The sequence below is a fragment of the Lissotriton vulgaris genome, chromosome 11 (genome assembly GCF_964263255.1).
Source record: "Lissotriton vulgaris chromosome 11, aLisVul1.2, whole genome shotgun sequence".
In the NCBI taxonomy this organism is placed as follows: Eukaryota; Metazoa; Chordata; class Amphibia; order Caudata; family Salamandridae; genus Lissotriton; species Lissotriton vulgaris.
This window is the reverse complement of record NC_141699.1, coordinates 657574851-657601594: the sequence shown is the minus strand read 5'-3', so window position 1 is coordinate 657601594 and position 26744 is coordinate 657574851. Positions and strand designations below refer to the sequence as shown.

Below are 26744 nucleotides of genomic sequence, written 5' to 3'. Positions count from 1 at the left end.
AAATGTGTGTAGTGTCCCCAGTGAGCAATAGGAACCTAAAATATTGGGGACATAATTGTGACAGTATTTTACAAGGTGTTCTAAAAAGTCGATCATTTAGCAACTTAATACATAATATGCAGCAGCTAGTTACAATATTACGCACTGTTAATGGTTCACTTTCTTTTGTTGTTGACGACATTTCAACCCTATATGTGATCTAGGGTCTCATCAGGATCTATGGATTTAGGGACATCTGACGGGTAGAATGCGCAGCCCTGTGAGGTGTACATGCCAACAGTGGGTGAAGGAGGAAAAGGAAAACAAGATACTCACAAGGACACCCAGCCGGGTACCCAAGTGAGAGTGAATACTGGCACTCGGGTAGCTGAGCACTGTTACTGTGTTGATGATACACGGAGACGTGTATGAAGATGGGTATAAGGAACACTGGAGCTAGTGTTAATCACAAGCGGTACTGTCACGCTAACCTGTGAATCACGAATGTTCAATATGGTGTCTGTACCTACATATGGTATGAAGCCCATCTATGGAAGCGAGAATTTTTCAATGAAGACAAATCCTCCAATAATAGCAGTCCTCAAAGCATGTGATAATTTAATACGGGGCAGCATGACAGTGTCAGTCTGTCTTCTGTGGGCTAAATGACCTACAATGTAGGAGAAGGCTCTTTCACCTGTTCTGGCTCTGCGGATGCGTTGGGTTTCGTCGAGGGCGAGGTCAGCAGATCAGAGGTTTCCCTTGGGTAGGTGGAAGGAGATTCTTTCATTGAGGTGTTCTGATCTAGTGTTGTGGAGGCATTTGTAGGTGTGAGTGAGTATCTTGAAAGTAACTCTCTTCTCAACGCGGAGCCAGTGGAGGTTACATAGGTGTTGGATAATGCATTTGTGTCGAGGGATGCTGAGTAAGAGTCTGGCTGTGGTGTTCTATATGGTCTAGAGCTTGCAGAGTAGAGACTTGTTGATCCCAGGGTAGAGGGCATTTCTGTAGTCGAGTCTGCTGGTTATAAGACTTTGGACTAAAACTTCAATCCAAATCCACCTTGCTTCCTCATCCCGCATTACTTCTCTCACCACCCAATCCACTGTAGGTGAGAATAAAATACCCATCCCGGTGCTGCCCTATTGGCTGAGGCAAAGTACACTTGGAAGTACTTCCTAGGGAGTGATAAGTTAGGGATACTAGACTTAGAATGCATTTCCAGCAAAGAAATCACCTGAGGAGAAAACGAGCCCAGCCATTTTAACACAGCCCTCCTTTTATGAGCATTTAGAAGACCATTTACATTGCACGAAATTCTCTTTAGTGATTGAGACATTCTTTGAAATTGAACAAAGGACAGTTACTTGTCACAGAAGTACTTGTTCCGCTCTTCCCCTTAACATTCCCCATCTCATATAACTGTGCTTTTTGGAGTAGGCTCAAGCTCCTTGCTACCATATTCACTGCAGCTTACACCTCATCCCCAACTATTACTCCAATCTTGTACATTGCCCATTTCTGACCTACTGTTTTTCTGCTCTTTTTTTTATGCTCTACCCAACATACCCTCACACTGCGCATCACCAACCACCCAAAACCCACCAAAGAATGGAATGGCCCTTAACTCCCTTCCTCAGCCTTCCCAACAATCAACAGCGCCATCACCTGGTGCCTAACCACACGCCTATACACATTCCCCCTCCATGATACTTAACCTACGTAAAGCAGAGATGGAACTGGACTTTATATGGGACTTTCAAGTTGGACTGTTGGACGATAGAGGCCTGTGCTCCAGCGCTCTTAAAATGTCCAATCAATCCCATAAAGTCTCTCTGCAGGTGCCCTGCAAATGCCGACATACCAGAGAACACTCTCACCCTGGCCTCATCAGATAGAACAATATCCTTCTTTTATATTGCCTTACTTAGAATGGCCTCCCTAATGCGTAAATCTGAAAAATTTACAATCCTCATCCTTGGGTACTTAGCCCCTGATAGTTTCTGGGAAGGAACCCTATGAGCTCTCATTATAGTAAGGTCCTACAGTGCGTTCTCAAGTATGTGCTCTCTGATCAGCATTTCCATATACAACAAGGTGTGGACTGGCCATTCAAACGTTTACTGTCCTCTGGTATCCCTGTAAAGCGCAGATTCGATCGCCTCGCATAGTTCTCCATCTCAACAACCTTCAATTGTGAAGCCTGCAGATTTTTGTGGAGAGGCGATATCGGTATCACAGGCCACAGAATGGTTCTTAATATCTGATACTTCTTGTTCCAGTTCTTTCAAATGCTATGGGATTAGTTGCACCATACTCTCGATTTTATCTAGTCTTTGATGAACTAAAGTAAGTTCCTGAGCCTGGGTGGTTTTACTATCTCGTATTTCCACTAATATAGTCTCAAAGAGCTGTTGCATTTGGTGCATTGAGGACTGGCTATCCGTCTCCCTCTTCCTGGGTTGCCCAGTCGACATCTCAACCATCTTCTGATTTTGAAAACCCATATCTTTAGCCCTGGCATCCGTCGGGAGATCCTGCGACACTTGAATGGGCGAGGGACCCGAGTAGCCTGACACCTCGAAATGAAAGGAGGGCCCAGCCGGTCAGTTCCCTATTTACCACTGCCCCCTTGGACCGCCATTCAAGATTTCCGTAAAGTCTAGTGTCAGGGAGTCCCTACATCATATTCCGCCTGGCATCTGGCCTGTAGATTGTAAATTGAAGTCCTCGTGTGTTGCTTTGTAGGGTAAGGGTAGTCCTTATGGGAGTTGTCCACCACTTTTGCTTTCTTCCTCACATGAAATGCTTTTGGGCAGCCACTTGTGGGACCACTGTACTGCTTCTAGTGTTCTTAATCTCCTGCGAGTTGATAGAGGGCTTTGGATCCATCACTGCCTGTGACTTTGAAATACTGTCTGGGACCACAGCAGTTTCTACTACAGCACCCGCCTCAGTGGTAACGAGCTCTGGAGTGCACCCTAAAAACGCCAATGCCTGGGGAGAAAGACCCGGGGCTATTTGCTCCATTGAATTATTTGCAGCCCCACTTTTCTTCTGCCAGAGTTTTTCTCCCTTTGCTGCAAGGATGCGTAGTTGTGCTGCTTTCCTCTTAGCCCTCTGAGTTAGAGATGGGGGCTCTGGGCTGTGGCTTCTGCTCCTACTCCTGGTTCCCTCAAGACCATTTTCTGCATACTTCACCATCCAGACCTAGAAATGGTGCATTGTTCCTCCTCTATATAGGTGAGTTGTCCTCTGGTCTTTACAATTTTTTTTCTTTGTGCAAACACTTCTGCCCCCTACCGCCAAGGAACTCCAAACAGAAAAGTGTTTGCCCCAGGACCCCAGCTGGACAGGACAGTGGGGCAACTTCCCCAGCCAGGGAAGACCTCCTTACCTCAGCCCGGCATCAAGGAACTCCTTTCTCTCCTCACGGTGCAACTCCAGGGCAACTCCCGGCTTTGGCTGCTTAACCTCATTGCTCTAAGCAACCAGGGAATTGGGGGACTGACGATCCCAGTTTTTACTTTCCCTCGCAGGTCCTGGGTTCCGGCTACTACAGCCAATAGTAGTTATGACAGCCTCGCAGACTTGCGGCTCCCTGTTGGCTTTCTAACCCGGAAGCAGGCCTCTCACTGCCTCTAATGTTTATGTGCCATCTGAAGGGAGGGAGAGGAGCTTGGCTTGCGCTCAGCAGCAAGGCATCAGGCTCACCCTCGCCGTCCCAATTAATGTGAACGCTAAGATTGTCAACTGTTATTTTCAGCCAGAGGTGGACGGGCTACCATGAGGATGTTTAAGAAGATTGATGGGGTGAGAAAGTCAGACTTCTTCCACATTGAGTAATGTTTGCAAGAGATCTGAATATATTGCTGGCAGCCAAGTCGATAAATCACCGCTATCCTGCAATTGTGTGGCAAATACTCCATTAAATGGAAACCATCAGTAAAAGTTTGATAGAAGATCAATTTAACTAAGCCTTAGGGTTGGAAAAGGAGGGTGTTGTAGTATGAAATTCCACAGGAGACCAGGTTGTAGTTCCAAGTAGTAACTTTATTCAGGTACAAGTTACAGAAGCTTTAAATTGTAACCAAGATGGTAAGTAGGCCTGTATGTACGCCCCACCAGGAGCAGCCTCCTAGCTGCTCAGCCTGCTGACACCAACTGACTCACATCAGGCACCCAACATTCCATGACCTCATCAACATTCCATACATACTCAGACTGAACAGCACGTGGAAAGAGGGAACAAAGACAGAACAGGAAAAGTCACCTTACTACATATCCTCTTTCTTTACACTGAAAAAACAAGAAGAAATGCACAGAAGTAAATACAACACTAGAGCAAATATGTGCAGTAAAAGAAAGATTGAAAAGTAGTACGAAATGCAATATAACAATAGAAGAATATCATAAAAACAAGTTAAAGGAAAGAACTATGGTAAAAATATACACATGCACCCACTGGTAAAACGACATGGAGGAAGCAGGTGCTAAATAAGAACAAAACATAACCATAAAATGAAGAGAACCACACCCATCCCCTATTCTCACATGGAGAGGGCAGAAAAGTAAAGCGTATGCTACAGAAAGAGCATACAACGCAAATCCTGCAAATCACAAGAAACAACAAACACGCAGAATCTCAATGCAAACAAGTAACAGAAGTAAGAAAAATGCGCACAAGACCAGTATGCCTGACGTCAAGGCACCCCTACGTTCTGTTAAAAGGAGCAAACAGCAAACCTGCACTGCAAACAGAGAGAGATCAGAACACAAAACATAGAAAAGAAAATGTACCTGCGTGTAAAGTAGCAAGTAGGCAACCCTCAAGAACAACCTAAAGGCAAAATTGTACGTCTACACACACCCCGCAATGAAGGGGTAAGAAGTAGCATGTAAAAACTGTGCAGTAAGTCTGTAAAGACTGAAATAAGAAAATCACGAACTAGGCCTAAAGCTGTAAAGTGTTAAACATACCACACCAAAAAAGAAAGTACATATGTATTCATGCAAGTAGCTCACCCGTCAAGCAAAAACAAGAAGTAGGGTACCCTCACCCACAAACGAAATACCGGGATACACTCATTCGTAAAAAGGAAATAACTGTAAAGTGTTAAACATTCTACACCAAGAAAGTACGTATGTATTCATGCAAATAAACCCAATGTAAACAGTAAATAATGCATAAAAGCTGGATACACGTATAAGAAACGGAGGTAAAAGTAATAAGAATCACAAAACAGGTGAAACTAAGAGTACGTAACCTCTCACTAAGAATTGTAAACAGGTACATACACCCATAGCACAGAGCTAAGACATGCCACACATTGCAATGCAAACGGATATAGAACTGCAATGTAATAATAAAAACTTTTCACAAAAAATTACATAAATATCATTGCCAGTGAAACTTTTCAGGAGAGTGGAAACATTCTTGATATGCACTAATAAATAATAATGAACAAACTAAAGGAGGAATCCAAAGTCCTGAGTAATCACACCTGCGTAAAGGTTCAAAATCATCAAATATGGAGCATAAAATAACGCTGACCCCAAAAATAAAGAATTAATCTAAAACATAGAGTAGTACAAACACTAGGGAAAAAAATACTGTCCCAAGAAAACACTAAGTTAATATAAATAAAGTAGTCACCGTTATCGGTAATTGCGTAAAGACGTGCTCAGGCTTGAAAGAAGAGAACAGTATCTTGTTGGAGATATTCCTTTTAAAAATGTGTCAAGGTGGGGCGTGGCTACGCAAGCGGCGATGGCGGTTGTAGCCTGCTAGAGCTCCCGCCGGCCCGCCATTGATCCGACAAATTATCGTGGTCCCCGAGCCTGTGACCCACAGCCAAAACGGGGCAAAGCTTTTCGGAGGCGCCAGTGACCTTCCGGTGTGTTCGGTGGCGATCCCGCGCTCCCGAGCGGAGCTGGGCAGCGGGGTGAAAAGGTGCGGCCTAGTGGACTGCGGAGCAGCCGGGGCCTCAATTTTGGAGCAGCCGAGGAGTGAGCTGTGGCCCGGGGACGGCCGCGGCGTCCGCTTGCCCTGGGGCCGTGAGACTGCTGGCAGCTATCCTCCCGGGGCCTAGCTAGGCCTGCAAGCAGTGTGGACGTAGTGAGCGGACCGGAGCGGCAGAAGAGGCCTAGTGGCCCGGGACCTCGATTTCCACGGCCCGGTGTCCGGCCGGGGCTGGCAGCGTCGGAGGGGGACGGACGTCCTGGAGAGCCCGATCGGCGGTGAACGTGCCGAGGCGCCTATTCGGCCTACGGACAGCAACAGTGAGTAGTGGGCCCCCCCCCCCCAGGCCCACAGACCAGAAGGGACGTCGGTGCGGTGGCGCGAGACGCAGTGGGCCCACGCACCGCCTGGAAGAGCGATACTGGTCGCGGAGGGCTCTGACCATCGGCGGCTGGGGGGGACAGCTTAATTGGGGGCAGTGGCTGAGGTCCACCCGGCGCTATACCCCACGCTGAGCCGTTCCGGAGTGACTTGTCTGAGACTCCCCCCCCCTCCCAGAGGCCAGCATCTGTCAAGTGGCCCTAACATCTCTGCAATCATGACTAGGGGGGGTAACAGCTCCACTAAGCAAGTGACAATCGATAAATTCACTGGGCCTAGTGGGGGCCCTGGGCCATCAGGGGGTGGCCCGCCTGGAGGGGGGCCGGACAATGCGGCCCTTATGGCGGCCATAACCCAGTCTAGGGACATGCTAGATGCCAAGATAGGGGCTGTTGGCGCAGATGTGACCCTGCTGCGCCAGGACCTGAGGAACGCCGTGGCGCGGATCACGGAAGCAGAATCCAGGGTGTCAGTGGTGGAGGATGACGTGAGTAATCTTAAAAAGAGGATGGCGTCGATGGAAACTGCGCAGAGGATTACGGCGCTCCGTGTGGAGGATGCAGAAGGGCGGGCGCGCCGCAACAACCTCCGCTTCCTTGGATTTCCAGAGAGCTGTGGGAAGGGTGGCATGGAACAGTTCCTTGCACAGTGGCTAGAATCATGGATGCCCCCTGGGACGCTGTCTGCATGCTTCGTTATTGAAAGAGCGCACCGCGCCCTGACACAGAAACCACCTGAGGGCGAGCGGCCTAGGGCGGTAATCGCACGGCTGTTGAACTACCACGACAGGGACGCCATACTGAGGGAAGCTAGAAATAAGGAAACCCTTCTCTGTGAAAATCAAAAGATCTTGATCTTCCCTGATTACACCAAACTCGTCCAACAGCAACGCCACTCTTTCATGGCAGCCATGGCAAAGTTGAGAGGTCTTAAGCTACAGTATTCCCTGCTGTACCCGGCGCGCCTGAGAGTAATCTTCCAATCACGGACACTGTTCTTTGATACGCCGGAAGACCTTTTCAGATGGACCGACGAAACAGTGCAGGTCAGACCGAATTCTCAACCGGGGCTCCATTCGGGCCCCCCTGAGGGCTCGCCTCGGCCACAACGAGACCAGACGTCTAGGCACGGACGAAACAAACGCTCCAAATCACGCAAGCGCGCAGCCTCGGCAGATGACACTCAAGGCACTGGTAGAACCGAGGACTCCGAACAATCTGGCACAGATCACTGAAGTTTCAGGGGCCTCGGCTCCCTCTTCTGCTATTACTTCTGCAAATCCTAGATAGGTGCACCTGGTCGCCTGAGACCCACTGTATCACCGGCTGTATCGCGGCCTTGTGACAGTACTGCTAATGTCTATTGAGCGTAGATGAGGTTGTGGGGTGGGGTTCGGGGACTACATGATGGTGGCTGCCACTCTCCCGTTCGTGAGAGGGACACTGAGGGGGGGGGGGGGGGGGGTGAGTTCACTGTTCCTCTTTGGGATGTTGGGATCCATTGGTATGGTTGGGCCTGAGCCCTCTGTTTTGGTCTCGGGACTACCCATACCGCGACAGGTACTTCATAGTTCATTGAGGTATAGGGTGGGGGGAGGCAGGGGACGGGCGGTCAGGGTTGTGGCTGCTGAGTTGGGGTTGGGGAATGTTGGGGATTGTGGGGCTAGGGGGTTGGTGGTGCTCTTTGGGGTAGATAGTACAATGCATGTGTGTGTCGTAATGATGATTCGTGTGACGTGTGGTGGGTGGCGCTGGGGTGGGGGGCTCATATGGTGGACTCCAAAGGACTATGGCTGAATCGACTCATCGGCTTCCCGAAGACTCTATGCGGGTGATTACGTGGAATGTCAGGGGGTTACTAGACAAAATCAAGCGTGGGGCAGTGTTGCGATGGGGAAAGGGGGCAGCGGCAGATGTGTTACTGCTTCAGGAAACTCATATGATGGGCACAAAGGCGCTGGGCCTGCAGAGATTTGGTTATCAGCAGATTTTTCATGCGGGGTTTTCTAGGGGATCCAGGGGAGTGGCCATATTGATACACCGCAGGATAGCGTACGTCCATGAGAAACAATGGGTGGATCCCCAGGGTCGCTACCTGTTTGTTAAAGGCATGGTGGGCACGGAACCAATAGTGTTTGGGAGTGTGTACGCCCCCCCCCCCTCCTGCAGTGGGCCCTGGCTGAGAGACTGTTTGCTGTGTGGGAAGACATATCCGGGTCGGTGGCAGTAATTGGGGGAGATTGGAATGACGTAATGGATGTGTCTATGGATCGCCGGAGGCGTCAAGAGCTGACCGGAACTCCCCCCCTTTCCCTTCCACCCACCAGACTGCATGCAATGAGTGAGGGGCTGGGCTGGGTGGATGCTTGGCGACATATGCACCCTGCGACCCGTGAATATACCTATGTCTCGGCGGTACATGGGTCATTCTCGCGCTTAGACTATGTGTTTCTACCTCGTGAATGCCTGAGTAGGGTGAAGAGCGCAGACATCTTGCCGAGAGGCTTATCCGACCACTCCCCCCTTTCAGTTAACGTAGACCTCCTGCGAAAACGGCAGCCGTTCAGGTGGAGGATGTCCTCGTGGCATCTGCTACAGCCAGCCTATGCTAAACACTTGCGAGAAACCATAGATCACTACTGGCGGGAGAACCTGATAGAGGGGGCTGACGTAGAAGTGGTGTGGGAGGCGATGAAACCTACCATACGGGGGGTGGATATCGCATGGTGCTCGGAGGCCCGTAGGCGGCGCCGGGAACAGACTGCGGTGGCGGCTGAGCGAGTGGTGACCCTAGAACGGGAACGCCGCGAGGGTGGCGATGAGATCGGACTAAGGCTGCTTCTACAAGCACAGCAATCGTACGCGTCCCTTTTGATAGATGAAGCCAGACAGGCGTGGCTGGCCGCAAGAAGTAGGGTGTATCAATGGGGGGACAAGTCGTGCTCAATGCTCCATAGACTATGCCAACACAACCTTCAACCCCTCATGTTGCCGGGTATCACGGACGATAATGGGGAGGTCCTGACTGACCCTAACGAGTTGGCTGCGAGCTTCGCCACGTACTTCGAAGCCCAATACGCCTCATGTGACCAATTGCCTGAGAGCGATTTAGCACGGTTTTTCGCGGAACTACCGCCCATACAGGTGTCAGACGAGACCAAGAAGGCCTTGGACGCACCCCTCACAGCGGAGGAGCTGGGGGACGCTCTGGGGCAACTTAATGCTGGTAAGGCTCCTGGCCCTAATGGCTACCCTTGTGAATTTTTTAAAAAATTTCACGTACAGCTGGGGCCACACTATCGCCGAGTTCTTGAGGCGGCGCGAACACAGGGCGCACTGCCCCCCGACTGGCGCCATGCCGAAATAGTGGTATTTCAGAAGCCTGGTAGACCCCCAGGAAGCCATGACTCATATAGACCCATTTCCCTAATCAATATCGAGGCCAAAATATTGGCCAAGGCCCTAGCGAACCGTCTGGCTCCATATATTACGGACCTGGTCCACTCGGATCAGGCAGGCTTCATGCCCCACAGGGCGACGCGACATAATATCCGACGAGCACAGGCGGCGATAGACGCTGTTGGAGCCTTGGGGGACCAGGCGGCGTTATTATTGGCCGACATTAACAAGGCATTCAACTCGGTCAGCTGGTCGTACATGTTTACACTACTGTCGTGGCTCAACCTGGGCCCAGTTTTCCGGTCCTATATCAAACTACTCTATACGGACATCACAGCCTCGGTGCGAGTCGCTGGGGCGGTGTCGGAGACGTTCCGCATTGGCCGAGGGACTAGGCAGGGGTGCCCTCTTTCCCCCTATCTTTTTGCCCTAGCCATGGAACCCCTAGCTGCCAGAGTCCGCAGTGATGCGTTGATACGGGGCTTCGAATGGAATGCCACCCTGTCAGATAGAATTGCACTATACGCGGATGATGTCCTCTTCTTCCTCACCGATTTACAGCGCTCCGGCCCACGTGTCCTGGAGGTCATGCAACTGTTTGGGGAGGTTTCAGGTCTATACCTAAACTTACGTAAATCCACCCTATGGGTGCTACATGGGGACACGGTGACGGATCCCTGGGCCTCGGAATTGCAATTAGCCACAGCTGGTCTGAAATACCTCGGGGTGTTTCTTTCAAACTCGGCGGATACGGCCTGGGAACATAATCTACTGCCCGTCTGGGAGCGGGTCCAGACGGATGTCAAAACTTGGTCTCGAATGCCCCTATCAATCTTTGGCCGGTCAGCTATCTTCAAGATGGTTGCACTGCCACGCCTACTCTACCAGCTACAGAACCATCCGTATCCTATCCCACCCCAATGGTTTCGGCAGGTTAACTCGGTGCTGGGCCGCTTCCTCTGGGCTGGCGGTGCTGCCAGGGTAGCGCTACGCACTTGTTTTCTGTCCACATACTGTGGGGGCCTGGCCACCTCGGATATACAGTCGTACTACCAAGCCGCTCATCTCCTTGTTCTGAATGAGTGGTGGTATAGTGACGGTGGGGATCCGGCCTATGCTCTAGAACGTGCATTGATGGGCGATAACTCGCTCCACACCATCCTATACTCCTCCCGGCTACGTCGGCCACTGCCGAGAGTCACTAAACTTGTCTTTGCAATATGGCGACAGGCCCTGCGTCGCATGGGCTGGTGGGGCAGACTGACCGCGGAAACGCCACTATGGCGCAACGGTTTACTACCGGAACTATCTAAATTATCAGGCTTTGATGGCTGGGACTCAATAGGCATTTCACAGCTTGGCCATGTGATGTCTGGGACGACTCTCAAGTCCTTTCAGGCCCTTCGTACCGACTTTGATATGCACCAATCTCAATTTTTTCGCTATTTGCAATTCCGACATGCACTGACGCCCAGTATAACCAACCTTGACTCACTCCCGGAATTCAGCCCGATCGAAGCAAAGGTCTTCATGGGCGACCTTGGGGACAAGAAAGTATCACGCATTTACCAAACAATGGTCACCCATTGCTCATCCACCCTTCTACCGCTGAAGGCGAACTGGGAGGCCGATGTTGGACCATTAGATGAAGATGATTGGCGAGAGGCCTTAGAATCCCCGAGGGGGGCAGCTATAGCGATACGGTTTCGCCTCATTCAGTTCAAGGTTCTACACAGGGCCTACTATACCCGAGAGCGTCTGTGGAGGGCGGGCCTGATTGGGTCCCCGGAATGTCTGAGATGTGGGGCGGAGGTGGGTACGTTGCTCCACACGGTGTGGTCGTGCTCCAAACTAGTTGGCTTCTGGAGGGGTGTATGGGGCTGTCTGTCGGAAGTGCTGGGCTGGACCCTTCCCCGTACCCACCGCCTGGGTCTGTTGCACATCCTGGAAGGGGTTGGTGGTAATATTTATAAGCGACACCTACTCCTCCTGGGGCTGGTAGTAGCCAAAAGAGACATGGCCCGAGCATGGAAGGACGTGAGGCCCCCCCCCCCTGACTGCATGGAAGGCAGGTATGGACTTTTGTATGGGTCTGGAGAGGCCAATCTTTGAGGCACGAGGATGCCCTCGTAAACATTTCAAGATATGGAAGAGGTGGGCAGACTACAGAGGTTTGAAGAACAAGGAAAGTCCCTGAACCATTCAACCTACAAGAAACCTGAGTGCAGTTCACGTATGACTCAAAATGCCAGATTCAACCTTCAATTAAGTACCCTAATTAATACAAACAGATTTATACATAGTTTTGTCTACATAAATGAGGACCTTGAAAAGTGTGTTTGTTGTAAAAAGATATACAATTTATTACAATTCCAAAAAAGGTTAAAAACATTTGTTATGCACAAACAATAATAAAAACATTTAAAAATATCGCAATTTTGTTAAAAACAGTAAATACAAGGGGTCACAGTTTGTTGTTGTTGTCGACGCTGCGTTTCGGTGAATCAATGATAACACCTTCTTCAGGACAAACAATTCTATAAAAGAACATTACAGTTAGTTGACATCCCTTTGTGCATGTAAAACAGCATTTTGGCTTTTTTTCTAGCACAATATTTATTAACCTTATTTTTCGAGTATCTTAACTAAACACACTGAATATTACGAAATCATTGTACATGATTTGGTTCTATGGGGTACATCTCTGGTGACAGTTTGAACCATACGAATACATAACTAGGTCCTGTAGGTTGTTGACTTAAAGTCATTGTTAGGTAGCTTCAAGGAGAAAGCACTTTTGTGAAGCATACCTGTGTGTGACTTCTGGAAATTCCTCTTTGCTTCAATTTAGAGGGATTTCTCGTGCGAAAATATGGTATATGTAGCTTCTGGTTTCTTAAATTCCAGTCAGCAATACCTTTCAACAAGGAAACAACGAATATTAACATAGTTTGCTTGACCGGTATTTTTTTCTTTTACCGTAGACTTTCTATTTTGGGCACCGTTTTTTACCTGCTTCTTATGAAAGCTTTATGTTGTAGAGGATACCGGAGGGGGGCCACCGTGTTGTAAGTGGAGACCACTGTTAAAATCAAAGCGGATAAGGTCGATTTTACTTTTTGATAATTGTCATATAGAGTAGGCAGAGTATTCCCTGATTTGGATATATTACTCACCTATACTAGGGATTGTTTACAATCCTTCCTTTTCGAATTTAAAACTCGCCACTGGATGCCTTCAATTACGTCCACAGCGTAGAATAGTGTCATTCACGGTTGTTCTTAAATCCAACCTGTGTAGGGGATGTAATATATATTTTAATGGATACTAGTGTGAAGTTTCACAAAGTACTACAAAATAGTTTACTTAATTTTTACTCAATTATTTGGGGGCTGGTGTTTATTTAGAAGGGTTTACTAATATACTGCGGTTGGGGACAGTCAGATAAAATAGAGGCTGGTTGTCGTTAAATTAACCGGGAGTTAGATAAATTTCCATAGGGTAGTTAGGCTGCAGTTCTTAGAACAGACGTCGGCTATCCAGCGGTACGCTAGATTTGCGAGGTTTTACCCTCGCGCTTACCTTATGACTTGTAACCGGCCTCCCTGCTCCCCTCTCGGTCCTATCCGCATCTGCTAGTCTGCACGATCAGCCAAGAATGAACATCGGCATTCATCGGCTACTTAAAAGGACAAGTTTTCCCGGGAAAATTGTTAATTGGATGACGTTGAGACGCTACGTCTACAGCCTAGCGTGATTATTTTGGGCAAAGAACTACAAGTGTAGTTCCGTCACTTTCTGCCACGTCATATTGGAGAGCGCGTCACTTTTTGTTTCTAGGGGCGTATTTGTTTATAGTGATCGCAGACATGACGGAAATTATAGAGTAATATAGGGGAAACTCGCTGGGTTCACTGTCATATTGGAGAGCGCGTCATTTTTTGTTTCTAAGGGCGTATTTGTTTATAGTGATCGCAGACATGACGGAAGTTATAGAGTAATATAGGGGAAACTCGCTGGGTTCACTGTAAAATTCTTTCCCAGTCTTCTCTTGAGTTGAGCCCCTCATGTACAGAATTGAAACGAGACATGTAAAATTGTTCCCGTTTTTTGCGCTTAGTATTAATGTCACCGCCTCTCATATTTAGTGTGATTGTTTCTAAACCACACCATTTCAATTCATCAATTTTATGGCCCGCTGTCTGCCAATGATCTGTTAGTGGGGCTCCTGGTTTTTTACAGCGTATTGCAGATTTATGTTCATTTAGTCTGAGTCTCATCTCTCTTGATGTTTCTCCAATGTATACATAATCACAAGGGCATTTGATTAGGTATACTATGTTCTTGGACCTACAGTTAATGAATGATTTGGTATGGTGTTTAATTTTCTTATGTTCAATCAAGTTTTTATTATTGTTTGTGCATAACAAATGTTTTTAACCTTTTTTGGAATTGTAATAAATTGTATATCTTTTTACAACAAACACACTTTTCAAGGTCCTCATTTATGTAGACAAAACTATGTATAAATCTGTTTGTATTAATTAGGGTACTTAATTGAAGGTTGAATCTGGCATTTTGAGTCATACGTGAACTGCACTCAGGTTTCTTGTAGGTTGAATGGTTCAGGGGCTTTCCTTGTTCTTCAGACCTAGTTCTCCTTGTCCCATATTACATACAAAAGGAGGCCTCCCTTCCTTTTTCTACAGACTACAGAGGTTTGACACTGGACCCCCGGCGGGACCCGAGGAGGACCTGTAGCCCTGTATGATCCAGCGCAGCCCACTCCCACACACATACTTGACACGCCAAGAGCTTTCGTCAACACGGTTCACACACACATGCATGGGGATAGGGCGGGTTCGAGGGAGGGCTCGGGGAGTTGGGTGGGTAGCTAATTGAAAAGATGAAGATGGGATTGCTATTTCCTTGTATCCTTGATTCCATTGGTTCCTTGCTTCGACGCTCAGAGTTATATTGTAATTGTAACTAAAATGCCTGGTGGTATCGTCCTGACTGTGGGATGCCACTTTAATTCATATGCTCATCTTTCTCAATAAACTTGTTGTGAAAAAAAAAATGTGTCATGGTGCCAGAAGCTCGTGGGAATATGTCAAAATTAAATAAGTCCCAATTACTCCATGTGCTACAGCCAGGTCTTCAGAACAGAACCAGGAGGACAGATAACTGTGGTAGCATGCAAAATGTAAATACAGTTGTACCTAACAGGAGAACACAGCCAAAAGGTAGGACATCACGATAGAAGGAGGAGCGGGACATCACCCAAACTGCAGGGCATCACGTTGGAATCAGGAGCAGGAGTCGGATATCATGTAAACCGCCCCAGTAAAATGGGCAGCGAAGGATGTGGTTGGCAAAAAGACAAGAAAACAAGGTAGGGCACCTCCCATCGCAAAATGGCAGCACGTACGGCCCGCCGGTCAGGATAGCTCTAGGCAGGAAACTGCACCAAACATTGCTCCACTGACGCGGCATCAGCATCACAGATGGATTATGCCATGGAGGCAAGATGACACACTCAAGCAAAGGTAGGCGGGCGTGTGCTGTGCTATTGCGCTGTGCTTGTGAGCTATTTGGAAAAAACGGGCACAGTTAAACTGCCATGGTGCAGTAACGAGCACGTAAAGCTTTGAAATTGAGGAACAAATGTATGAAAATTAACACACTCACCGAGTGACACAAGGTCAGTCGACTCCCCCAATGAATAAATGTGTCGATTCAGAGCTGTGCCATTCTCTCTTTAAACAAGAATCGCTGGTGGAAAACTCAGTATGCCCAACATCCAATACGATAGACACAGTCCACACGCTAGGGAGAGCAGGTAGTAGTTGAGCACAAGGATGTAGAAGCAAGAATAATATGTAAATAATAATTAATAGTAATGGATGTTGGTTATTCCAAGTGGAGTCGGGCACTCAAGGAGAACACATTACTCTTTGATAAACACTGATTCTGCTATCGCTGAATGTGAAGTGAAGCCTCACAACAGAGAAACACAGCAGGATGATCAGTCCAGCTGCATCTCTGTGGGAGTTGTAGCGGAAGAGGGTGTGAAAATTATGCCAGGCTCCCAGACAGCGGGAGTTCAAAGGTTGACGATGAAAAGCCACAGCAGAGAAGTAAAATCAGTGGAAGACTCACCCAGCTTGAGTGGAGGTTGGCACGCCCGGGTGAGGCTGGCCGGAGTCATTTGGTCACTGGTGGGGCTGTGGCGGCCAGGTGGTAACGCGAAGATGGTTCAAGCTTGGATTTCTTGAAGTAGTTGCAGTGTTTTTAGGTTTCTTAGTAGCTGTAAGAAGGTTACTTATAATGTAAGTCCATAGAATTTGAATTCACGCAGGGTTTGAAGACCAGATCTTTGCCAAAATGTTGTGCTATGAAAGTCCACAGGAGACCAGGTTGTAGTTCTAAGTAGTAACTTTATTCAGGTACAAGTTACAGAAGCTTTAAATTGTAGCCAAGATGGTAAGTAGGCCTGTTTGTACGCCCCACCAGGAGCAACCGTCCTAGCTGCTCAGCCTGCTGACACCAACTGACTCACATCAGGCACCCCAGTATTCCATGACCTCATCAACATTCTACACATACTCAGGCTGAACAGCAAGGGGACAGAGGGAGCAAAGACAGAACAGGAAAAGTCACCTTACCACAGAACGTGGTCTGTCACACGATCAAGTTTTCCAAATCAGGTATTAAAGTTGGATGGCTTACACTCAAAAACAAAGACCAGGGATTGCTAAGCAATCAAGGGCTGTGAGGTATACAACGAAGTACAGAGGGGGACTTGTAGGTAAAGTTAGTTATTGAAGCAAGATATTCAGGTTTTGTATGAGGGGAGCAATGATCTGCATACAGAAATGGATGGTACTACCAACAGGATTGGGGCCCTAATGGAGAAGTGTCAAGGGGTAAAATGTTACCTTGGGTATTAAAATTTAGGATGGGTATGTGAGTAAAGTGGGAGAAAGGGGGTGTAGGTTCGATATGTATTGTGACCTAAATGTCAAGAAATATTTCCGTATAATGTTTGATATTTTCAAACATGATGAACATTTCTAATTTGAAACATAGACACTGCACTTACCAGAACTGTATTGTTTAGTGCTTGACACAACTCAATTTTCTTTTCTAAAGCAGCCATGTGTTTTCATTCTTCTGTTCCACACAAAATCAGAATGTGCACCTGCAATGGTTTGTACTGTCTTGTTCGAGGGATCACTGCAGGAGGCTTTACAACATTCAAGGCTTTCCTGTAGAACTTTCATCATTTTGAAACTCGCTTGTACTGTTACAAAAAGGGCACATTAATATTCAAGTTAGCGCATAGTGCTAGAACAGTCGCATTAAATTACACTGTATAATTTTGTGTTGTGATTTGCAAATTTATGTTTATATTTGCTCACCCTATGCAGACTTCGTGCTTTCTAAGGACACAATGCCCCACACATGCTTGAGGTTAAACAATTCCCCAATCCTGAATAAGCGTTTTATCTGGCAAGATAGTATCAAAACTGTAGAAGCTATTTAAGGTTAAATATTTTCCATAATTTCCGGCTTCACAGAAATTGGTATTCTATGGGTTCTTCAGGTGATACAAGCACATTTAACAAAGCTTATTAGCGGTCTGGGTAAGGTTACGGTGAAGCCAACTGGATGAACAGATGGGACATTAAAACGCAAGGAACACAGAAAGACATACTAGTGATGTTTTCATATATTTAGGGGTTTGCATCTAAATTGTACGAAAACTGGACCCAGAATGGTCTATCATATCCCGGGAGAATCATTAAGGTAACAGGAATATAGGTTTGTGTGCTAAAAAACAAACATTATTTCATTTTACTGGATTTGAATCCACATTGCCCCATGTCCTACATGCACTCAGTTCCCCGTCACCCTATTCACCCTCGGGTTACCACCCTGAGTTCACCAAAAATGCAGTGTGCTGGAACTGCATGTTTCAAGGAGATTTAGAATCCAATTTAAATTGGATGCATTCTTACACGTTTACGAATTGCAGCAATAGAATGTATTGGTTCTAGGCAGCTCCCACAATCTCATAAAAACACAACAAGCTGGTTAACACTTTAATCTTTAACAGAGGAATGTTCAAACTTATTGGAACATTAACAGATTCATGTATCCCGTAATGATTGGAAGCCCCACGTGTGCTGCAGCAGTGTGGAACAATCCAGTAAAACTTGAATTGAAAGAAAAAGAGGAAGAAAACACTGGTTGGCTCCTCATCACTCCCCCTCTCATACCCTCCTCAGAGCTTGTAAGTTGGCCTCCAGTGATAGGGGTGGAAGTGTGAGGCGCATTGCCCAGGAGTTTACTTCCAGCAGCTTGCAGGGGTGTAGGGGATGGGGAGCGTGTGACATGCTGAGGAGACAGGGTCTGTTTTAGGGGTGTATCAGGTTACTCAGTAGCTGAATGTAAGCATCAGGGGATGCAGAGGGACAGAAGGGTTGGGATTCATTAGCCTTCAAAAAGAAGCACAGAGGCTCCGATTTAAAATGCATTTTACCAGACAGCCTGCAAACAAAATAACTTATTTGCGGCAGTCAAGATGATTGGAAAAGAAATAACAAACATTTGGGGCACAGGAACTGGAAGGAAAAATCCCCTTGCTTTGAAGTCAGGGATACGACAACAAAGTACAGCCCTGTTTACAGAAAATCTTGTAGCTAGTCAAAACACAGCTGCTGTTTCAGCTGTAAAAAAAAGACCCCCTGAGCAATTAAATAAGATGGAACAAGTGGAGGCCTACCACAAGAAATGGGGGCTTGCTCCATGGGAGGGAACTAGCTACAAAAAAGAAGGGACAAATATGAACAATAACCACTTAGAAGCAAGGGTTTTTAAAGGACACTGACAAATGAAAGCAGGGGGTGGGCTGTAAGCCCACAACGCAGAATACAACATGTCTCAAAGAGACAGCAAAAGCATTGTCTAGGCTCGACCTAATAAAATTGAGCTATATGGAATTTGCCCCCCTCTCACAGGTCTTCCCAGGCAATTGAGTACTAAATTGGTAGACTTTGCGCCCTTGTTCACATGGATGTTCCCAGGCAGTAGAGTATGCGGTTGATAGATAGACTTTGTAACAAATCCCCCTCCACGTTCACTTAAGCACTCCCACTTAGTGTTGATCTCTGACTGCTGTTCCCTATACTAGCCTATGCAGAATGTTGCCTATTTCCTGGCAAAATAAATTTGTAAATACTAGGCCACACCCTTACAACACATTCTCTATGGGATTTGAGGCCCACCTTTTAGTATTACGTTCCTGACAAAACGTGACTGTTTGGTAAGTCATGATAAAATAAGTATAGGAATCTGGGGAGCCTGCTGTTTTCTCAAGACAGCAGGTCTGCAGGCATTTTGAGAAGGTGTAGCACTCTCTAAGTATTCATTTTGTCGGAGTTCCTTGATAAATAGGGAATGCACAGGTGAGTGCCATGACGATGTCAAATGATAGAATGCCACACTTTGAAGAGTATTGGGTACATGATCCTACTGGTAACTTTAGCTGGGAGTGCTAACATCAAAAAGGGAGTGAAATAACTGCAGATTTCGCATAGCAACAGGGAGGCAAGTTCATGGACTGGACTGGAAAGACTTTGCTATAGGTATACTGAGAGATACTGAGTGATGGGCAGGTAAATAGATGGGCATGCCTTAAGTGTGTGTTGGCCACAATGTTCTGAGAGGGTGAATTAACCCATAAGTCCAAGAGTGTATTGAAACATTTAAGCTGGTCTGTCCTTTAGAATGTGACAGGCCATTTATAGACTCTGAGAGATGGACAGTTGAGCATTGAGCCCACACTGAGTCACATTATTCACTATATAGGGCCACCATCCTGTGGGTGGCTCTTGGAATTGCTCCACTCATATTGTCTAGCGTGGGTGCTAGCCAATGACCATGGGTCTACACATTGCCGTTTCGCAATAGAATCCTGCTGGGAGTCTTCAAAATCTAATCATGCTGTAGGATTCAATGGGAGAGCCATACCTTTGTTTTGCGCAAATAGACCCTGTACACAACAAACCCATTAAAATGCTTCCCATTACTCTTCGACAGCTGATGTGTTTCAGTTTAGGGAGACAACAGGGGGGGAATGTGGATTGTGTCAGAAGCCTGGCAGGAGGTATCGCATAGGGAACTTTTGAGACATCCTGATATAACCCTTGTACATGTGCGGAAGCCACTACTGTGTGGGTAGATTTGATCATCAGAAGCGAGGTTTTAACATGGCCTGAAACACAGTGCAAAATGTGCCATGCAACAAATGTGCTTGGCACATCAGATCTTTCTCTGTGAGCTTATTAAGGACGGGGATAATAGCTATACCAAAATATCAAATGGTTAAATTCAGTCGTGTATGGTTTTAAAGAGATCCTCACATTGAACACTCAGCACTGCACACACCTATGCCTGATCAACCTATTGCTTCTGCGACCATTAACAGCGGGCAAGGATCCACACTGTACATATATATCATTTATATATTTATATATATTCACTGAAAAACAAAAGGTTAAAGTGAGGTTATAGTTAGGTGCAAATGTCAATTAAAACAGAACAGTTTAAAAACACTGAAATTCACCAGTTATATTTTACTGACCTAACTAGAACGTGTGCCCCCACCATGCCCAATGTTGTCATCAATGGTGTAATTTCAGATGTTATCATTATTGTCCTTAATGATGTCATTAAACATGTTATAAGTGATGCAATGTGTGAGGTCTTAAGCAGAGCATAAGGTGCAGCAAGAGTTCTTCTGCTAATAGGGGCATTACAAGACCAACTGTATGATATAAAAAATATTTTGTGCATAGAAATAATCATCTTTTTTTCATTTGCAGTTTCTCGTTTACGCCTGCTATTTTTCAGTTATCTCAGGGATTTTCCTACTAAGGAGCACATATATAATTATAACAACTTTTTGTAAAAGGAAAAATCAACAGCTAACAGATGATCCACCTCCAAACACTAAGAACCAAGAACCTGTGGAGCCAGGTGAAACTCACATGGGCACAAAACTGTAGCTGTGTACAATAGTGCCACACAACATGCCCTCTCATTGCTCACTGCAATGCTACAATCAGCAGTCAGAGTGATCATTAACTCAAGACATTTTTATCACGTCACCCACAGACTCAAGGAGCTCCATTTCTATTTTATGAATGCAAGGATCAAATGTAAATTGTGTTGCCTTAAATCCACTGCTATTCAACACAAAAATCATCCTCGTTCCTCAGTGCTGCTCTCCAACTCTGGTGGACTTACAAGACTCGGAGGCCAGCCCTCACTTCCACTGCAGTCCGAAAGATTCAGTACATCACTTTCCTAAGGGCAATCTCCATCTGTGCCACTGCTACAGCTACATGAAACTCTCCACCTCTCAGCATCGGAACTGAATCAGCCCCTTTTGCTTTCAGAAAACACATAAAAAGTCTCCTCCTTCCTCTCTTCCTGTGTCACTTTCCCTACCAGAACCCCATTCTTGTTTCATTCAGTGGTTCCTGATGTTGCTGTCTCATTCTTAACATTGTATATCTTTTTCAGTTCCTTACAGTTGATTCTGTTATAGCATGTGCCTTCGTAACTGTGTAATTCCTGACTTACATGTACAACTTTTAAACTCTGCAGAGCTCTTCCTGCTCTCCACTTTTTTTTACGGGAGAAACATATGCTGCATTTGCAAGACAACTTGCAGAGGGCCAGTGGCTCTGCCTCAGGCCGTGAATCAAATACTGGATAGGCATGAATGGAAGAGGATGCCAACTTTATCCACCAATGCCACCTCGAGGACCAGCAATTCTACTACAGTTTCACCCGCACCATCCACCTCTTCCCCTTTTCAGGTCTCACAGTAGGTGTCCCTTGTGAAGTCACAGAACAGATCAGCACGTGCAGCCATCTCACCAGAGCTCTCTGATATAACTATTTGGAGAAAAATGTCTTACACCTTGATATCAACGGTTTATGGTATAAATACTTCTCTACAGTCCTCTGAGGTACAAGGTAGTCCTTTCTTTAATTTGGATTGGTGAAGTGTTAGTGTAGCAATGAAAGGGCATAGTTAGAGAAGTAGATTTAGTACACACTACTGCATAATAGAGTGAGTTTTTGAGTAATCAGTATGTTCTGGAATGGTATGGGCTTAGGATATGGAATGGCAAGGCATAGTAATAATTTTTGAAAGTTAAATATTAGGATAAGTTTAGTCTTAGGGTTATGTATAAGCATTTATTACCCCCTCGCCGCCCCGATCCCGCCTCCAAGCTGCTCCTCCTCCCCTGAGCCTCAAAAGGTGCCTGCTGACGGGCGATTGGGGTGACTCCTGACCTGCTTGCTGGCCGAGCCACTCCCCGACCGCCGCCCAGCTCCAACTGCTGACGCCTCGCCGCTGCTACCCAGCTAGTGAGTTCGCGCCCGCGTGAGCGCTGACACTGCTCCCTGATGCGTCTTCAGCTGCCTCTGTTGTGCCCAGCGTAATTTGCTCTTTCCCACTGCATTCTCGGTTCTCCATCTGTTTCTAAGTGTGTTGCTGTGATTTTGTGTTTGTTTTTTCCCCCCACTGTATTCTCTGCTGCCCACCTGTAATTCTCCCCCCCCACTTTTTGCCTTCTGTATCCTGTTGTTCAACTAATTCCCAGTTAGCCCACGTGTATCTTTTACTGTATTTTGCACCGCATCTCGCCCCCCACCCCCGTTGTGCTTCTGTATCCCGATTCCTTCCCGCCACCTCCTCCTGAGGCCATGCCCCCTCGCCGCCCCGATCCCGCCTCCCAGCTGCTCCTCCCTCCCTCTCCGCTTCAAATGGCGACCACCACCAGGAAGCGCAGCGGACACGCGCAGCGGGCTCGCCGATTGCGCTCCAAAGGCAAGCCCGTCTGCGCCCATCCGTTCCTGGACCGCGCCCAGCGCCAGAACCCCTGGACCCCCAAGCCGCCACAACACCAGACTGCACGTGGAGAAGTGTGGCTCAGGGGTTAGAGGCGGCAGACCCGGAAGCTGAGATCGGTCCTGGACCAGGGTTCAATTCCCCGCCTCGGCGGGTCTTGGGCTAAAAATTCCACAGACTCGATAATTCTCGTTCCGGTGCCTTCTCGACTCACGGGTTCACACTCTGCGACTCTGGGCAATAGCTTGCTTAATCTCCACAACGGCCCCTCGCGGCGGGATGCCTGACTTTCACCTTGTGGATACCCGCTGGGGCTATCACACAGGGGAATATCAGGACGGGTTCCCTATGCAAGCGCCGGGACACCCACTGCGGGTAGCTGTGCGCTATATAAGCTCAACTACATTTACATTTACATTTACTACGACTCCAGCACCCTCCATGCACTCAATCCCGGACGAGATCAACGCTGCTACCGGGCCACCCCGAAGTGCACCCAAGGGCCCTTCACCTGCCATAACTGCAGCTTCTCCAGCATCCGGCCCGCCAAACCATCAATCAGAGAACCCAACCACCTCTGATAAATCCTCCTCAACACCCGCTCCGCTCGCAAGCACGCCTTCGAACTCTGGGACCTCCTAGACTCAACCAACCCCGACGTCGCCTTCCTGACAGAGACCTGGCTGAACACCACCTCGGCACAAGACATCGCCACAGCCTTCCCAGAAGGCTACAAGATCTCCCGCAGAGACCGCACCAATGGAGTGGGAGGGGGAATCGCCATCATCCACAAGGACACCCTCGGAGTCTCGACCAGCACCGACGACACCCTCACCACCGCCGAGCCCATGCACTTCCAGATCCACACCAACCCCAACACCACCCTCAGAGGAACACTCGTCTACAGTCCACCTGGAGCCCGGCCACAGTTCAGTGACTCCATCGCCGACCTCATCAGCACCCACGCCCTCGCCTCCACGGACTACATCCTCATCGGGGACCTGAACTTCCACCTCGAGAACAACAACAACGCCAACTCCACCGCCCTGATCGACAACCTCGCCAACCTCGGATTCAAACAGCTCGTGACAACACCCACTCACGCCGCTGGACACACACTGAACCCCATCTTCTCCGCAAGTCCCCCCGTCTCCTTCAACCACACCACTGAACCCCACTGGACAGACCACAGATGCGTCCACTTCGCCTTCAGGAAACCCACCACACACCACCGCACCCAACAGATGCCACGCCGCTGCTGGGGCAAGGTTACAGAGGACCAACTGACCACCGCACTCGCCCTGGGACCACCCGCCAACCCCACCGACCCCGACACCACTGCCATCAACTTCAAACAGTGGATCAACAACTGCATCAACACCCTCGCCCCACTAAAGACCTCCGCAACCAATCACACCAACAAGAAAGCTGCCTGGTTCACCGAAGACCTCCGGACCTCCAAGCGCACCTGTCGGAAGCTGGAGAAGAGCTGGCTCCGCGACCGAACACCAGACAGCCACACAGCCCAGAAGAATGCCACCCGCAGACACCACCAACTCATCAGGACCGCCAAGAGGACCGCCTAGACAACAACGCACACAACAGCAAAGAGTTCTTCAACATCGTGAAAGAACTCTCCAACCCCAGCTCCAACACCAACGACATTCCACCATCACAAGACCTGTGCGACTCACTGGCTACCTTCTTTCACCGCAAGATCACCGACATCCACAACAGCTTCAACACCACCACCCCCACCTCCACCGCCGAGACCACCACTCCTGCGACCACCATGCACACCAGCCGCCTGACCACCTGGTCCAACGTCAGCGACGAAGACACCCTCAAGACCATGAACTCCATCCACTCTGGGTCCCCATCTGACCCATGCCATCACCACGTTTTCAACAAAGCCAGCACAGCCATCGCCCCCCACCTCCGGAAAACAATCAATATCTCCTCGAGACAGCAACCTTCCCAGAGAGCTGGGAGCACGCCGAGATCAACGCCCTACTGAAGAAACCCAAGGCGGACCCCAACGACCTTAAGAACCTCCGGCCCATCTCCCTGCTCCCTTTCCCGGCAAAAGTCATGGAGAAGATCGTCAACAGGCAGCTGACCCGCTACCTCGAAGACAACAATATCCTGGACCCATCCCAGTCCGGCTTCTGCAGCAACCACAGCACAGAGACCGCCCTCATTGCCGCCACCGACAACATCAGGATCCTCATGGACAAAGGAGAAACAGCCGCCCTCATCCTTTTGGATCTATCAGCAGCCTTCGACACGGTCTGTCACCGCACCCTAACAGCACGCCTTCATGACGCCGGAATCCAAGAGAAGGCCCTGGCTTGGACCACATCCTTCCTCTCTGGCAGAACCCAGAGCTTCCGCCTCCCACCCTTCCGCTCCAAGACCACCAAGATCATCTGCGGCATTCCTCAGGGATCATCCCTCAGCCTGACGCTGTTCAATATCTACATGGCACCACTCGCCCACCTCACACGACAACATAGCCTCAACATTATCTCCTACACCGAAGACCCCACACCGCCAAAGCCAACCTCCACAGAGGAATGAAGGCCGTCGCCGAATGGATGAAGGACTGCAGGCTGAAGCTGAATTCAAACAAGACGGAGGTCCTCATCCTCGGCTCAACCCCCTCAGCCTGAGACGACTCCTGGTGGCCAACATCGTTAGGAACTGCCCCAGAACCCACCAACCACGCACGCAACCTAGGGGTCATCCTCGACTCCGCCCTCACCATGACCAAGCAGGTCAACACCGTCTCCACTTCCTGCTTCAACACCCTCCGAATGCTCCGCAGGATCTTCAAATGGATCCCCTCCGACACGAGAAGAACCGTCACCCAGGCTCTCGTCACCAGCAGACTAGACTACAGGAACACCCTCTACGCAGGAACAACAACCAAGCTCCTGAGACGGCTTCAACTCATCCAGAACGCCTCGGCACGGCTATCCTTGACGTTCCCCGACGCAGCCACATCACACCCCACCTGAGAGGCCTGCACTGGCTCCCCGTCAACAAGAGGATCACCTTCAAACTCCTCATCCACTCACACAAAGCCCTACACAATGCCGGACCAGCATACCTCAATGACCGACTCAGCTTCTACACCCCTACCCGCAGCCTCTGCTCTGCCAACCTCGCCCTCGACACAGTTCCACGCATCCGGAAAACCACAGCCGGCGGCAGATCCTTCTCCTACCTCGCCGCCAAGACTTGGAACACTCTCCCTACAGGCCTACGACAGACCCAGGACCTGCTGGCCTTTAGAGGACTTCTCAAGACCTGGCTTTTCGATGTAGCAGCCCCCCCCCCCCCCCCCCAGCGCCTTGAGACCCTCACGGGTGTGTAGTGCGCTTTACAAATGTAATGATTGATTGATTGATTGATTTCAATAAACAAATAGATACAAAACTGAGAAAAAATTATTTGGTTAGAGCTAACAAAAATTTCAAACAATAAATACCAAGTGGCATCACAACAAATGTGTATTTATTTTGTAAGTATAGAAATAATAATCCAAGTAACACTTTTAAAAACCGTCTTACTATTTTTGAGTTTGTTCTACCTGTGAATTTCCAACTTTATTGCTTGAGCCATCATCTGCCCAGTTTTCTACATTACGCATGGGCATATGATGCCGTATTGCCACACTGTGCAGCATGGAGCACAGGATTTTGATGTGACACACTTTGTTTGTTTTATAGGCTAGTGCATCACCACATTGCTGGTAAAATAATATCCACGTACCCACAAAATGTTGTACTGCCATCTTTGAGAGTGGTGCGATGGCAGTCCATATTCCAATGTAATGCTCAAATAAATTCCCTATTCCATGCAATGAAATGTGAATGGTGTTCATGTCAAGCTGATAGTTTGTTATAATGTATACCCTGTCATAATCAATGATTTCAGACTCTATCAGTCTGGGTCTTTAACTATGCTGAGTAGTTGAGATCCTTGTTGTGGGCCTTGAACCTACACTTGTCCATGCAGTTGTAGCTATATAACGGGTTGCTTGTACCATGCATAATCAGCCGCTTAGGGTAGCAATCCAGCC

General features: G+C 48.1%; 1 protein-coding gene across 2 annotated transcripts in view; it reads left to right on the top strand.

The window, feature by feature from the left end:
- LOC147683296 (thiamine transporter 2-like) overlaps positions 1-26525 on the top strand; it is a 592344-nt gene extending 565819 nt beyond the window's left edge. For both annotated transcript variants that reach the window (XM_086943750.1, XM_086943752.1), the window contains one exon: positions 20613-26525. In XM_086943750.1, the coding sequence (XP_086799876.1) occupies positions 20613-20795 (183 nt within the window). In that variant the 3' untranslated portion in view covers positions 20796-26525. The remainder of the gene's footprint in view (positions 1-20612) is intronic.
- Positions 26526-26744: the final 219 nt, after the last annotated feature.